Source organism: Anabrus simplex, chromosome 1, assembly GCF_040414725.1.
Source record: "Anabrus simplex isolate iqAnaSimp1 chromosome 1, ASM4041472v1, whole genome shotgun sequence".
Taxonomy (NCBI): Eukaryota; Metazoa; Arthropoda; class Insecta; order Orthoptera; family Tettigoniidae; genus Anabrus; species Anabrus simplex.
Genome location: NC_090265.1, coordinates 718,300,823 through 718,316,445, shown reverse-complemented (window position 1 = coordinate 718,316,445; position 15,623 = coordinate 718,300,823). Strand labels below are relative to the sequence as shown.

Sequence of the window (15,623 nt, the reverse complement as noted above, 5' to 3'; positions counted from 1 at the left end):
AAGATACAATAGGAAATATAGAGGCTAAAAAGACATTTTAGTCAAGTTTACAGTGCTTGTTGCAGGACATCTACAAGAAAAGGAGACACTCTTGTGGAATGAGGAAGTGAGGAAAGTGGTGAAGGAAAGAAGAGAGCCTGCGAGAATGGAAACGAGATCAAACAGAAGAAAGCAAAGAAGTATCTCAACAGCAAACGGAGATGTAAGTAGGTGGTAGGAGAAGAGAAGAGATGGGAAAAATTTACACCCAAAAAAAATGGAAGTGGATGTAAGTGGCAGTAAAAGGATGCTGTATGGAGTTATAAAAAGTAAAAGGACAGAAAGGGTTACCACAAATGTAGTGAAAAAGGAGGATGGGGAATTGTTAGAACAGCCAGAAGAGATAAAGAGAAGACGGAAGGAGTATTTTGATAAGCTATTGAATGTGAACAACTGTACAGGGGAGACAGAAGCAATACAGTGTGAGGACTCAACAACAGAGGATGATATAACAATGCTGAACGTGGAGTTAGCAGTACAAAAGATGAAGATGGAAAAAGCAACAGGGATGGATGAAATCAGTGTGGAAATGCTAAAGGCTGCTGGATCTGTTGGTATGCAATGGTTCTACCAACTACTAAAGTGTATGTGAAAACACAAATATGTACCAGAAGACTGGAAAACAAGGGATAATAATACCAGTGTTGTTGTTACCACATAGACGCACCCACAAAATGCTGTCAATTGTGTACACTATTTTATTTACAAATTGCATATAGCATATCTGCCAACTTTACAAAACCAAAAATCAGGAGATTTTAATATGAAAATCAGGAAAAATCAGGAGAAATTGGGAGGAACAATTGGTCAAAAGCGCTTATTCTACATGTCTTGCGCAATACAGTACTATGATATAATTATAGCACTTATTGTCTCAAAGCCCGACTATTGCTATACGAGGCTACAAGGCTAAAAATTACACATCTCAATTCCCTCACAGGAAGTATGTGAGTGAGATTATCGGTCTCTGATAAGCCTTCCGAAAATAGTATGAACTCATGCTCCACACGTGTGAATCAGTCATGCACTTAGATGCCATTACGAAGGTAGGAACTTAAATAGTGGCAATTATTTATTTACAACACATACAAAAGAATTACATGTTAGCAACCTTTACTGTCCTTCAATGTAGTCACCAGCGTTGTGTATAACCCGTTGCCAGCGATGTGGTAGTAGTAATATACCTTTAGCAGAGCCTGTTCTGTTGATGGTGCGAATGGAGCGGTCTACTGCCTGTGGAATCTCTGCAACAGTTCTGAAGCGAATGCCACAAAGTGGTTCCTTCATCTTCGGAATCAAATCGAAGTCACAAGGACTTAAGTCCGGGGAGTATGGTGGACGGTATAGTACTTCCCAGTCCCATTGACCGAACAACTCAGCCACAGCTTGCGCTGTATGCGCCCGAGCATTGTCGTGCAAAATGATGGTTGGATTCTGCAGGAAGTGCTGCCACTTCTTTCTCAAAGCTGGTCGCAGGTGGTGCTCCAAAAACGAACAGTAGTACTGTGCATTGACGGTCTGCCGTGGAGGAATGTAATGCATTAGGATAACACCATCACAGTCGTACATGAGGATCACCATTAGTTCGATTCGTAAGTGCAATGTGTTGAATGGTGGAACATCACTCAAACTCTACATTATTACTCAAACTCTACATTCGTTCGATTGGCGTTTCAGCTTTGGCTCGTACGATTTGGCCCATGTCTCAGCCTGGGTTATGATACGGTGTAAGAAAGTCTCTCCTTCACGCTCATAGCGTTCCAAGTACGTCTTAGCAGGGTCATAATGCAACCATTTGTGCATTTCCGTCAAATCATGCGGAACCCACCATGATGCAATTTTGCGCATGCCCAGGCGTTCCTTTAGGATGTGAGGCACAGTCGTATGCGCTAATCCGGTTTCTTGGGCCAGCCCATGAATCATCTGGCTTCGATCACTGTCCAGTAACATGGCAAGAGCATGCACTTCTTCTACACTGACGCTCATAGGACGACCTGCCGATGAATGTCCGCCACAGTTTACCGACCATCGTTGAAGGCTTTTACCCAACGTGCCACTGTTCTGTAAGGCAATGCAGATTCTCCACAAGCCTCTTGAAGACCTTGATGACACTGTCGTGCTGTACGACCTCCGGCACACTCAATCTTGATCTAAACTCCATTGTTCCTGTTTGGAAAACATAGTGACGTTATGTTAGACCACTAGCTCACAAGTGACTGTGTTTCTTTCGCTTGTGCGCACGCAGGTGATATGGGAAGGGCGAGTCCATTTGCCTTGAGGTAAGGTAAGTATGTAACCAACGTGTGCTAACAGCGACAATATTAGATTCCTTTACCTAGCGTCTCCACAGCAGTGTTGCCACTATTTAAGTTCCAACCCTCGTATTTAGGAAATGCATAGGTTAATACCGGTATATGCATCAAGCACCCGAGCGATTATGCGAAGCGCAATGCTATTTGTGTCAAATAACTAGCTGATGTACCCGTGCTTGGCTACAGAATTCTCAGAATTCCTTGAATAATGAGAGACATTATGTTTACTTCAATGTGTCACTGCGCCAGATTTAATTATTAAGCCGTTACTCTTCTGTTATGACACATGGTGTGAATAGTCAGTTACAGATTGTGTCCTTGCTTATATATTGTGGTCTTTTTATGGCTGATGATGACATTATATATGTCGAAACCGGTCCCAAAGTTGTAACATAAACACGTACCTAATTAGTATTGAAAAGGTTGAACCTAATAGATAGCTTATTGTTAATCTCAATTCAATACGGAAACATTAATGAAGTTCATATCTTTAAATAAGTACTACGGTGTCGGACTAACAGTTCAAAGTTCCAGAACAAGAATGACCAGGCCGCAAACAGCCGCAAACACTTCTGTGTAATTATTCCGTTTAAGTGCGCACACTGGTCATTTCAATCACTGCCTCAGAGTAGGGATCAAATAGCTGGAATACTATGATGATCCAGTGTGCAATGTACCAGCAGTATCAGAAAATTTATGAACCAGAGGAATGGAATGCTAAAGATGAGAGAGATCTAACTCCCCAGCTACTTCCCGCCAATATTCAGGCAGGCTGTTATATTCGATACGCAGCAGTAATCCCATCTATCGGAGATAAACGGCAGCAGAATACACAAAGCACATCACAACAAACAATGGTCAACAATGGTTATGAGCTTTCTATATTGCAGGCCTTCATATTTAGTTTTCTTCCGACTCTGTGCTATTAGAGCATCTAATGTAAAGAAGGTCGTCCGTTCTTTCATGACTCCCTCTTGTGTTATTATTCAAGCGATCGTTCCTTCATGACCTTTTCTCATTCTTATAATAATCTTCACAATTTAATCACCATCACCACCAATATTATTATAGTAGGTACGGTAAAACTGAAGAAGACATAAATAATCGGAACTTGCATTCTCTATAACTTTTATTATATAGTACTTTTTGATACGACCAATAAGATAGGTAATTAAAAATTAAATTTTTGACACCTTCCCTTAAATTACCATTTCGAACAGGGTGAATACAATTATTTATAGCATAGACTGTAGTCCCTTATTCCCCAACTTTACATACTGATTTTCATTAAATTCTGTTCACCCATTTTCTCGTACCTCGGCGCCGATATGGACTTAGCAACAAAAATCCAAATTCATGAATATCTGTTATCATAGCCGGTACGGTAAAAATGTATAAGACATAAATGTTAGAAAATTTAATAATATATAACTTAAGTTATGTAGTATTTATCGATAGGGCCAATAATAACATAAATATTTGAGAATTAAATTTTAGGCCTTCTCATAAACTACCATTTCACTCAGCGTGAATAAAATTATTTATGGCCTAGATTGTAGCGACTTATTCCCCGACCAATTTTCATTAAATTCTCTTCAGCCATTTTCTCGTGATGAGCGTACATACATACATACAGACAGAAATTACAGAAAATTAAAACGTGCATTTCTCCTTGTTTCTGTGGTCACGACTGGTACGGAAATATAATTCTTTTTAAATTCTGAGCAATGTACAGACAAAATTCTTATTTTATTTATATTGAGATAAATTAAAATTAGTCAGAATTGTCTCCAAATGGCTCCTAAAATCTCTAGAAAAGTCACTAGTCGTTATCAACGAAATTCTGTCACTAAATTACTAAAAAAGACTCCCATATCTAGCGACTAGTCTTTAGAATCTACTAGACTGATGTGAACGAACACGAACATAGCACGCGAGAACGAGAGATTGACAATCGATATACGCGTCGCAATATACAGGTTTCAATAACCATCGCACATTCGTGCACATTTCTCGCATTAATAAACTTCGATATTTCATTTGAAAGCAGCCAATGAGCAAAGGACTTCTGGTCATTGGCATAAAAAAGCTGAAATGGTGGAATTTGAAAACAAATGTTCGAAGTTCATCAAAAAATAAGCTAAAATCGGGAGAAATAATAGAATAATCGGGAGGCAGAAAAAACTGTCGAAAATCGGGGAGTCTCCCGCCTAAATCGGGAAAGTTGGCAGGTATGTATATACATATTACACACACACGCACCAATAAACTGCCATCTTGAAACAAAACACAACTACATACAAAGAAGTAGAAGAAGACTGGAGACTGCATCACTTGCATGTCAACCATCTACTAACGTAACAAATTCACATACTCGATTAACGACTTGCACTCATAACTCTCACTAAAACAACTCTACTCAACCCTCAAGACTGCTTCTTTATATACATTGCCTGGCCAGGCTTCTAGAAGAATATGACACAACATGTTTTGTCGTAATTTTGAGAGTCTCCAATAACCTATTTAGAGAGGCACCTGTTTTTTGCAAAGCGTGAAATCACGAAATGTTTGCAAAATTTTACAAATTTGGCTCAAAAACACGAAACTGTTTACATTTAAGCAAAATCGCAAAATACTTTACTAAATTATTCGGAATTGCATCATTTGAAATTAACGATGGAGATTCGAGGCGAGTTGTGGCAATAAATTCCGATAATCAATGCCACAATCGACTTTATACCCGTTTGATATATATATAAGATATAGTATATCAATTATTGCTAAATTAGCTTCCTGTGAAGTGAGAAATTTATCGTATTCATGAATACGTGACGGAGCATTCTGTTTGTGACGGACTGATGGTGTCCTGCCCGTTGAAAATCGCTGCTGATTGGTGTGTTTAATTTCCTATTTTTTAATCAGTTTAGTAAAATGGTTGTGACAGTTTTGATCAAGAAAAAGAATTTGCATCAGAAGGTTTTAACCGTGTTTGACAAAACCAGAAAGATACTGATATGCAAATACTGTAATGTGTGAACTGAGTGGTACAGTTTCACAAGAAGAACAAGGAAAAGGCGCTAACGATGACAGGCATCAGAAGACAAGCTAGTCTCACAGATACTAGTTCAGCGGCAAAACGAGTGAAATACTATAAAGACGAATTAACTTTATCTACAACTCAAATTTTTATGGAGGCAAATATTCCACTGAAAAAAGTTGATCATCCAGAGATGAGAGGGTGGATGGAGAAATATATGCCAGGTTTGTGCAATACTGGTACTATAAAATTTTTCTGAGGAAGAAATTTGAGGTTATGTTTTTCTAATATCTTTGTGCGGTTATGCTAGTTTTCTCGTTTAATGACATTTAGGCCTAGATAATGCATGCTGGATCCCTCAATTACTTAAAGTTATAAATGATTTAATTCATTCATATGATGTTTAAAAGCCCTCTAAAATCAGGTGTATTGATTTTTTAAGGTGCTGGACATTTGCCCACAGCTGGAAGACTGCAGGAAGGTTTTGTACCTGTGAAAGATGAAGGAGTTTCAATTCTGTTTGATGAAATGACTGATATAAAAAAATAAAAAAAAAGGCCAATGTGTGTTTTTGGTTCTGGTAAAAGTGCTTAGTTGTGGTGATAGAACAGTTCAGAAGTTATTTGTAGGGGGAGTGAAAGTTTTTGCAAATGCTAATGCTACAACATGTTCACAGGCAATTATGAATGTAATTCACAAACTTGAAATTCAGGAATAGAATGTAGTTTCTATAACTTCATATTCAGCACATTACATAGGCAAGTGCATAAATGCAGTTAGGGTTTTCTTTTCAGTAGGGTTAGTACACACTCAGTGCTGGGCTCACAAACTGAATTTGGTGGGCAGTGTGTGGGCTTTGGAACTTAGTGCTTTGAACCAATGTGTTGTACAGGCAAAACACATCTTCCTTTACACGGAAGAAACAGCATGTAAACATTCAATTCTTGAAACAGAAATATGAAGACGAACCCACTAAAGCTAAACTTTTCCCTATTCCTGAGATCACCAGGTGGAACTCTTAGTTTAAAAGTGTTGAGTACCTTGGAGAATATCTTCATGATCAGTCAGTAATGTTGATAGTGAGAGGGCATTCTCAACATATTGTAAGGTAATGCCTTGCAGGAGAACAACTCTGACTCCCATTAATATGGAACTCATGGTATCTCTGTCTTTTCCAGACTGATGTATAAATGATATACTTAAGCTAGGCTCAACTTGTTAAAGTGACAGCTGATATAATTTTTTTTAATTTCCATGCTTTGATATAATGTATAATGCGGTATGTGTTTTAAGCAGAAACATAACTCACATATATATACTTACGCAAAAATACAACGTTGTTATACTGCAAATGTGTTATCAACTAAGTTCTTGGTTTACCTGTTATTGCTGAAAATGTGGAAATAAAATTTAGCGAAATTATTGACAAAATAATTTTTTAAAAAGCTAAAAAATACCAAAATAAATGTTAAAAAATGACAAAATTAGGCAAACATTTTCAACACAAATAGGTGCCTCTACCTATTTACAATGAATGGATTTTTCTATACCTCTCTAGTGCAGGGCCTCTCAAACGCCCAACATTTCACGTGTGCAAACTGAGACGCAGAAGCTCTGTGGACTGTGCATCAGTCCAACTTGCCTCAACTCAGCTTGACTCGGATGGTGTAGTGCGCTGAGAGCGACGAAGCGTTCGGTGACAGACAGCTTGTTTATCAGTGAAATAGATAAGCGCAAGACAACAACATTATAATGGACCAACCTGTTTCGAAGAAAGTAAATACTTTCAGAAGTCCATTTCAATTGAACTGGGAACTTTCGTATTTTTCCTCAGTTGTGACGATAAAGCCAAATACTTAATCTGTGGGACAATAATTACGCGATCATCAAAAAGATCTATTTTTCAATACAAAGGCCTTGCTCGAATTCTACGAGAATTTGTCGATGGAAGATTTTCCTAAGATGCATCGAGAAGCAGCTAGGTTTATTTCAATGTTTGGTTCCACATACATAAGTTAAAGGTTATTTTTCTTGTCTTGACTTGTACGAAAACTAGATTGCGTGCGAGTATAATTGGTATAATTGCAAAGAAAAAGGAAAAGAAGAACTAGAGAAGATAAATTGTCTGCTCAAACCAAATTGAAAGAAGAGTATTTTAACACCAGTAACATTGTCCCATACAACAGTGTGTGTCCACTCACTGCACATAAACATTTCGCAGTGAGGGGAGAATCAGTGGGGAAAGCGAAGAAGGCGTAATTTAACACTCTCAGAATTGCTGTCAGCCAGACATTACTGGTATAATTGCAAAAAAAAAAAAAAAAAAAGAACTAGAGGAGATAAATTGTCTGCTGAAACCAAATTGAAACCAGTAACATTGTCCCATACAACAGTGTGTGTCCACTCACCACACAAACATTTCGCAGTGAGCGGAGAATCAGTGGGAAAGGTGAAGAAGGCGGAGACAGGCCGAACGGGTGAGACAGGTGAAGGGAAAGAGGAGTAGGGGCTTGCACTCTGGTCAACCTAATGAAATAGTCTCCTGCACCTTGCCCCGTGCAATGCACTGGCGCATGCACCCTGAGAGGCCCTGCTCTAGTGCCAAAGATACATTGTTTTGGAATATTGCTGTGTGTTGCACAACACTGCATTGGATTTATACATCATATACACAAGTAATAATAAATAATATACTATTAATTACGTGTTCTTGCATGAAATAACCTCATATTAATATACGTACAGCAGATGTTTCATGACATAACCTCACAAATAATATGATCACGATTTATACCAAATAAAGTCTGTTCATAACTACGTAAATAATAATAATAATAATAATAATAATAATAATAATAATAATAATAATAGATGTAAACACCTCACAAGTAATAATAATAATAATAATAATAATAATAATAATAATAATAATAATAATTCAAGCTCGATATTTCCATTATTTACCAATGGGTTGGAGAATTGTTTCCAAGTTATACTAGTCCATTACACTTGCATTAGTGTTTAAGAAAGGGGACAAGAAAGTTTTGTGGTAATTATAGAGGAATCACACTTATATCACTTATATCACAGGTAGTTAAAATACTGGAAAGGATGGAAAGGATGTTAGGAAGAAGAGTGAGAAAAAAGATTGAAGGAGAGTTACAAGAGGAACAATATGGCTTCAGGTGTGGAAGATCTCCAGTGGACCCAATCTTTAGCATGGGACAGCTGATGGAAAGGATCTGGTCATGACTTTCATAAATATGGAAAAGGCTTATGAAAGTGTCCCCAGATAGAAGGTTTGGGAACCCATGGTTAAAAAGAGATCTGGAAGAGAAATGCTAAAAATGGTGCAAGCAATGTACAACTGTGTTAGGAGGGTACTGACCCCAGTTGGAAAGACAGAATGGTTTAGGAATAAGACTGGACTAAGACAGGGGAGTGTGCTGTCACCTTTTTTTACTAATTATGGTTATGGACAAAATTGTAAAGGAAACAAAGGAAGCCTATGGAGATAAAGTGATGAAGATACTGCTATTTCCAGATGATGTGATCTGGGGAAAGAACAGCAAAGAAGTGCAACAACAACTAGATGTACTGAACAAAAAAAAAAAAAAAAGAGAGAAGTATGGCATGGAAGTGAATTAATACAAAAGGCTAGGGTGGACATGGAGATTAGCAGGAGAGTACAGCAGGGCAATGCATTCTACCAAAGTGTACTAAAACTTGTTTGGAGCACAGAAGTACCAAGGAAAATAAAGAGATAATGTATAAAATATACTATGTACCCATAATGACTTATGCAGCTGAGACTTGGACTTTGACTAGCAGGCAAGAGAGTAGAATTCAAGCCAGTGAGATGAAATTCTTAAGAAGTACATAGGAAAGACAAGGAAAGACAGAATGAGAAATGAAGATGTTAGGAAGTAAGTTGGGATAGGAAAGCTAAATGAGAGAATTGAAAAGAATAAACTAAGGTGGTTTGGACATGTAAAGAAGATAGAGGAGAATAGAATTCAAAGACAGATGCTGGTGGCAAAGTGCGAGGGCAAGAGACCACGAGGAAGACCTAGAACAAGGTGGATTGAATCGGTGAAGAGTGGCATAAGACGACGAAATTTAGACAGGGACACGATCATGGAACAGGAATGGTGGAAGGAAAGGGAAAGATGGAAAAGTTATCTTAAATACCCCGACCCGGCAGGAGCTGGATAAGGGGAAATGATGACGATGATGATGATGAGTGGTTTTAAAAACTAAAATCAGAAGGCTGGGTATGTCCTAAACTGGATATTGTAAGTGGGGTAAAGGTTTTACTCGTTAGTTCTGCGCTCTATTCAAAATAAGGAAGATCCTTTGAAAATGGGAAAACTAATCAAAAATTACGTTCCCAGAAGAGAATCACGGTTTAATTTTGCTCTTTATGCATTTTCAATCGTGAAATTAGTGGAACTTCATTAGTATCTTTTGGAAGGGACTGAAAAAATTGAACGTCAAAAGCGGGAAAATGTACTACCGAAAACGATATACTGTATCTACAAAATGTAAAAATATTTTTTTAAAAGCGCGTCATAGATGTGCGTGTGAAATTGCCAACCTTAAGAATTAGATACGTGCACTACTACAGTCACAACATAAACATAAGTTTATCAGTAACTTACAGGGGGAGTAAATAACAACGTAAGAATGAATTACAGTATATGAAGACATAGTATGCAAAACCCGCCAAGTCCAATTTCTGACATTTTGAAGCTGTATATGCCATTATGTGCGCAATGGAGAATTGGTTGTATTTCATTACTCATAAGCAAAACCTGCCATTTTATGTTATAAATGCATGTAGAAATTTGCAGTTTCAAGCAATAACCACCAAGTCCTTGAGGTCATGGCAAGCCAAGAACCGCTAAGTCCACAGCAGCTAATGAAACTGTTCATCCATCTCATGTGATGTAGTTCATAGGTTTCATTTCACAGCAGTTTATCAGGTCGTAAGATCACATACATTTGTTTAAATTACCAAGAAATATATTAACAACATGGAAGATCGTTCTGTTAAAATAACTGCATATCAGATCAAGTGAATACTGAGAAACACAAGCAGTGGAATTACAATTCAGGGTGAAGAACATTACTGTACTTATCTATACACAGTAGAACCTCGATTATACATTCACGGAAACTACGTTTTTCCGTAATATTCGTTCAAATTACGTGGCCCGCAAGCATCCTAATTAAATCACATTGTAAAAATCCTGCATTATCTGTTCCTCAAAGAAACAATTTCCCGGATCAACCGTCCAGAAATGTCAGTCCCATCGATGCTAAATCCTCGATCACACGTTTTTCAAGAAACTGTACCTTACGAAAGGATGGCAATGGCATACTTACGGATCTTGGTGTTTAACGTCCCGTCATTGTGGTAATTTGAAAAAGTACTGTACTGGAAAAGCGATCGGCGGTGAACTTGCATAAGGGATCATCTTAGCATCGCATTCGGGTAGTATTGTTTAGTGAATCCTCAGAAATCATAAAGCAGAGAGTGCCCACGACAATAGGAAGGAGACAGAGCGCATTTCGACAGCTCTATTTGAAGACGGAACGAGTTTCGTCAAATGTACGAACTTGTAAAACGTCTACATTATGTCCAGGGTTAGATGTTTATTTTTTTACTTTTTTCGAATGTGTCGCCGAACAGGTTTCCAGCATTTCCCTCAGGGCAATGTATAGTCACTGGGCTTTCAGGCACGAATCGAAACTGCTCCTTCTTAAGGAACACAAATTTAGTATTTTAATATTATCGTATACAATTATGTTATTGAGACCAGAACAAATGTTGCACCTTACATACGGTACATAAAGCCATGGGAGGTTTTGGGATTGCCTATTACTGTTTTCGTCCTAATAAAGACTGGGAATTTAACGTGTTTGTGTTAAAATGTAATAAAAGCCGTTGCGCCCGTTACATTTACAAACTTTGTATCATTTCGCACTCATACCGACTTGTACAGCGAGCGCGCTTTCCAGCTGAGCTCAAGGTCGCGAATAATCTAATTTTGGAAACGTTAATGATATTTTATCTCTTTCCAGTTTGATTGTGATTAGTGACGGACAAAACTAAATATAATGCATTCAAGAACTTGAGGATTGATACTTTCGAAACCATGTTCTCGAGTTCAACATAACCTTTAAAAGTTGATGTAGGTTAATTTACGCGGTACAAGATTTCCATAAACTGACTAGGAACAGTATATTCGTGACCAAATTACAATGGAAGATTAAACAAAAAAGGATTTTCCCAAACCCCTTATATATCTACTGTCCAATACACATGCAATAAGAACAAATTGTAAAGCAGAGGCACGTTTTTCTCAATTTCTGAAAATTTTGTCACTGTGGACTTGGTGGCTTTTGCACTTATGTCCTCCTATGAACTTTCAATTCTAATAATACATCTTACCTCACAGTCAAAAATGAATATTTACACTAGTTTGAAATACATTTGTATGGTTGATTGCTTCCTTGGTTTTAATTTTAAAATTGTACTGTCCAACCTGTCCATCAACTTCCAAAACTAAATAAGTATCGCTTCACTATGCCCATTGCCTCCATCACTTTTACTCATCATCACTTTCATCCTGCACTGACGCTTTTTCCATCTTGGGTTCTTCAAGTATTTCATCTACTGTCATAGTTCCATACACTTGACACCGTCATTAACGTTGACGTATGTTTCGAAAGTGACCTCTCCTGCCATCCGGCGCCATTCTTCACTCTCAGAAAAATCATCTAGTACAGACATCATCACGTAGTTGCTCCAGAGAGCCGGTGTTACTTGCTCCGCTCAGGACGGCTGTCAGTTACGTGACAAGACAGCAGCGGACAGGCGGGTTGCATACCGTGGCGGTACCGTACTTGCCGCTCGGAAATGTTACCATCTGAACAACAACAATGAAATACGTACGGTACATAAATAAATCATCTCTGAGGAATTATGCAACATTATAATATAAATAGAGTTGAGTAGGGTAATATGAAATGTACATGATGTGACGTCGTGTGGTGTGAGGGTCACCTCACGCGAGTTCACGCGTATCGTGTAGCAATTTAACCTGTCCAGAAAGATGTGCTATACCTTTGCGCTACGACCTTCAGTGCGTACTACGGCATGCACTTCCCCTACTTGCTCGGTAAGCTGCTCTCGTTCCTCAAGAGCGGGGAGCAAACTGGCTCCGAAGGCATTTTGCTCTCGAATGACGATGCCTGATATAGTATGACGTCATCAGCGCGAACACGACAAAAGCCGGCTGCAATGAAGCAGTTCTGAATAGTGCTTTGCCCCACAGAATCCCAGGCAGCCTTAATGAAATGCATAGCATCTAAGGCGGTGATTTTTCTAGTCATCAATTCCACTGCAGGTCTGTACCAGCCTCTTACGATACTTCTGCTTAATGCAACGTATTATGTCTCGGTCTAACGGCTGTAACTTACTCGTGCAGTTTGCTGGGAAGAAAATGACCTGTATGTTTCTCAAATTAGAAACATTTGGGGGATGAGCGGGACAATGATCAATGAAGAGTGCAATTTTCCTCTTTCTTATACCAAGCCTCGCATCCCATGCGCGTAAGAAATGTTCAAATACGGTGGAAGTTATCCACGTTTTTGTGTTAGAAGTGTACTTGCATGGAAAAGATTGCACATTCCTGAAACATTGTGGATTGCATGCTTTTTCAATAACCAGTGGTACCAACTTCTCGGTTCCAGTTTCATTACAGTACAGGAGAACTGTAAGCCTTTCCTTGTTCAGTTCGCCACTGCAACACTTCGCAGCCTTAAAATTAAGGGTTTCATCTGGAAGAAGATGAAAAAACAGGCCCGTTTCATCTGCATTAAAAATATTGTCAGGAGTAAAGTCTTTCAAAATTGCAGGAAGCATTGTAGTTTTCCATGTTGCAATAGTTTCACAGTGTCATTATCCAGGGCAGCAGCTTCACCTTGCACACATCTATAAACTAGGTTGTGTCGATTCTTGAATCTGTCAATCCAAACATTAGATGCTTTAAAATCATCAAGTCCCATCTTCTGTGCAATAAGTGTTGCCTGAGCTCGAACCACAGTGCTGTCTACCAGCACGTTTGAAGATCATGCTTGCACAAACCACTTTAGAACAGCTTCTTCTAATTCTAAAAACCGACCCTGGCAATTAGGTTTTCTCTGAGCACTTTTACCTTCTTCAAAAGCAGTTTCAATCAGTTTACGTTTGCTAACAATTGTTTGGAAATGAATCCAGGCATTTGGCACGCAATCTGGTGATTAGAAATTGTATACCACCTCTCCTACCCTACCGGCCAACATTCTAATGCTGAATTTTTTCGACCAATGGAACTCGAACCGGCTAACCACAGTGTTAGAACATACAGACTTCACGCCTTAACGATCATGGCTACCAGGTGGGCTAGACTGCTAATTTCAATAATTACACTTATTATATGGATATCTTTTATTATAATGTGATGTTTTTCTCAAACTTAGTAAATATACATATTTGTGTTGACACTTAATTCTCATCTTGTAAACCATCCTTGATCCTCCTCGTTAATCCAAAATATGGTAATGGCTTTATCATATGTTCACTAAAATCATGTCAAAATGATTTGAAAAAGTCCTAAAAAAGCCTCAGATTTTGGAACAGAGGGGTTAAGGATGGGCTAATGTCCACTACTAAACCCATCCCGTATCAGGATCCACTACTGGGCAATATATACATGCAATATTTAGAGGACAATTTTGAGTATGTGTCCAGATACTTTTGATCAGATAGTGTAGTTTAGTGAGGAAAAAAAAAGATACACACCCCCCTGTTGGATCACCAAGGATCTCACTCTAAATATCTGCTACTAATCACAGTGGGGAATGAGGAGAAGGATAAGAAGATGAAAAAAGAAATCAAGAAGAAGAGCAATGTTAGACAAACAAGCGAATGATGCTTCTCACTTACCTCAAGAACTTTCTCTTGTACTTTCATCTCAGCATTGGAGAGCTGTGGCAAGACAGAGTTGACGTACATCTCAGGAAGAAGGTCATCTTCTGGATGAAGGAACAGAAGATCAGTAAGAGCCTGGATACTCTGCTTTTTGATTAGCAAGCTTGGATCTCGACAGTGGTCACACAGTACCTGAAGGAAGAACAACAATAAAACAGGTCTTCAGTTCCTTGCTTTAAATGGATAACTCATTAACGGATAAAATCTGCATAACTGATGTTCAATACCTAGAAGTTAAGACACTCTAATATATCAAAAGTTTTGTAGACATGCAGTGAGTTGAGCTGAACAGTAGGAAAGAAACGTAAAATAATGGTGGTATTAATACGTAAGAACTATGGCAGGAATGTATTCATTTTGGAAAGTGAAAGGTAAAGTTAGGGACGTTCAAATATTATATGAACAAACAATAGGTGATAGTGAATGAGTTCTCAGAGACCATTTGAGATAGTTCTTGTCTAAAATTCACTGCTTTGCAGCCGAGAGAGTTCTCTCTGTTCCTAGATATCACAGGCAGTTCCAACTCATGTTTCTCTCGCTGAAACAGAACAGCGCCTTGCAGCTACACACATCTCCTACTCTAATTGAATTTCACTTTAGCCCGAGGGAGCTGTGTTGGGGATTAGCATTAAGAACTGTTAGATAACTTGCCTTTGTGGCATTTATATTTGTTATATATGTTTGTTTTAATCTGTTTCCAGGGGATTATAGGTTTAGTACTGTGTTAATCATGGAGGAAGAAAGTCAGAAGGTTCACCCTTGATTCGTTGATATAAGCCTATTGAAAAATGCATTTTCTTCTAGATTTACAACACTGGAGATTTAGAAATAAAACGTCTATGGCATTAACAACTGTTCATCATCATCATCATCATCATCATCATCATCATCATCATTTCCCAACTCCAGTTTCCCGGGTGTGGTGTACAAGCGCTCGCCATCTCCTTCTGTCTTCATACATCTTCTGATCCAGTACATCCTCCCATTTATATCCTCTCTCCTCCACATCTGATCTTACAGTCTCTATCCAACGTTTTCTTGGTCTTCCCTGTGGTCTTCTTCCTACGAGATTGAGGTTGAAATATTTTCTGTTCATTCTCATTATGTGCCCATACCACTGAAGTCTGCGTTTCCTTATGACACTGATAATAGGAACCTCAATACCAGCTACTTTCCTATTCACTTCATTTCTGAT

The 15,623-nt window shown here is 38.4% G+C and overlaps 1 protein-coding gene across 1 annotated transcript in view; it reads right to left on the bottom strand.

Annotated features, from left to right (window-relative positions):
* The window catches only part of LOC136856801 (condensin-2 complex subunit D3), a 180,910-nt gene that overhangs the window by 156,801 nt on the left and 8,486 nt on the right, over positions 1-15,623 (bottom strand). Inside the window, exons 2-4 of the mRNA XM_067134918.2 lie at positions 14,384-14,560; positions 1,690-2,100; positions 1,192-1,557 (exon numbers count right to left, since the gene is read on the bottom strand). Of these exons, the coding sequence (XP_066991019.2) occupies positions 1,192-1,557; positions 1,690-2,100; positions 14,384-14,560 (954 nt within the window). The remainder of the gene's footprint in view (positions 1-1,191; positions 1,558-1,689; positions 2,101-14,383; positions 14,561-15,623) is intronic.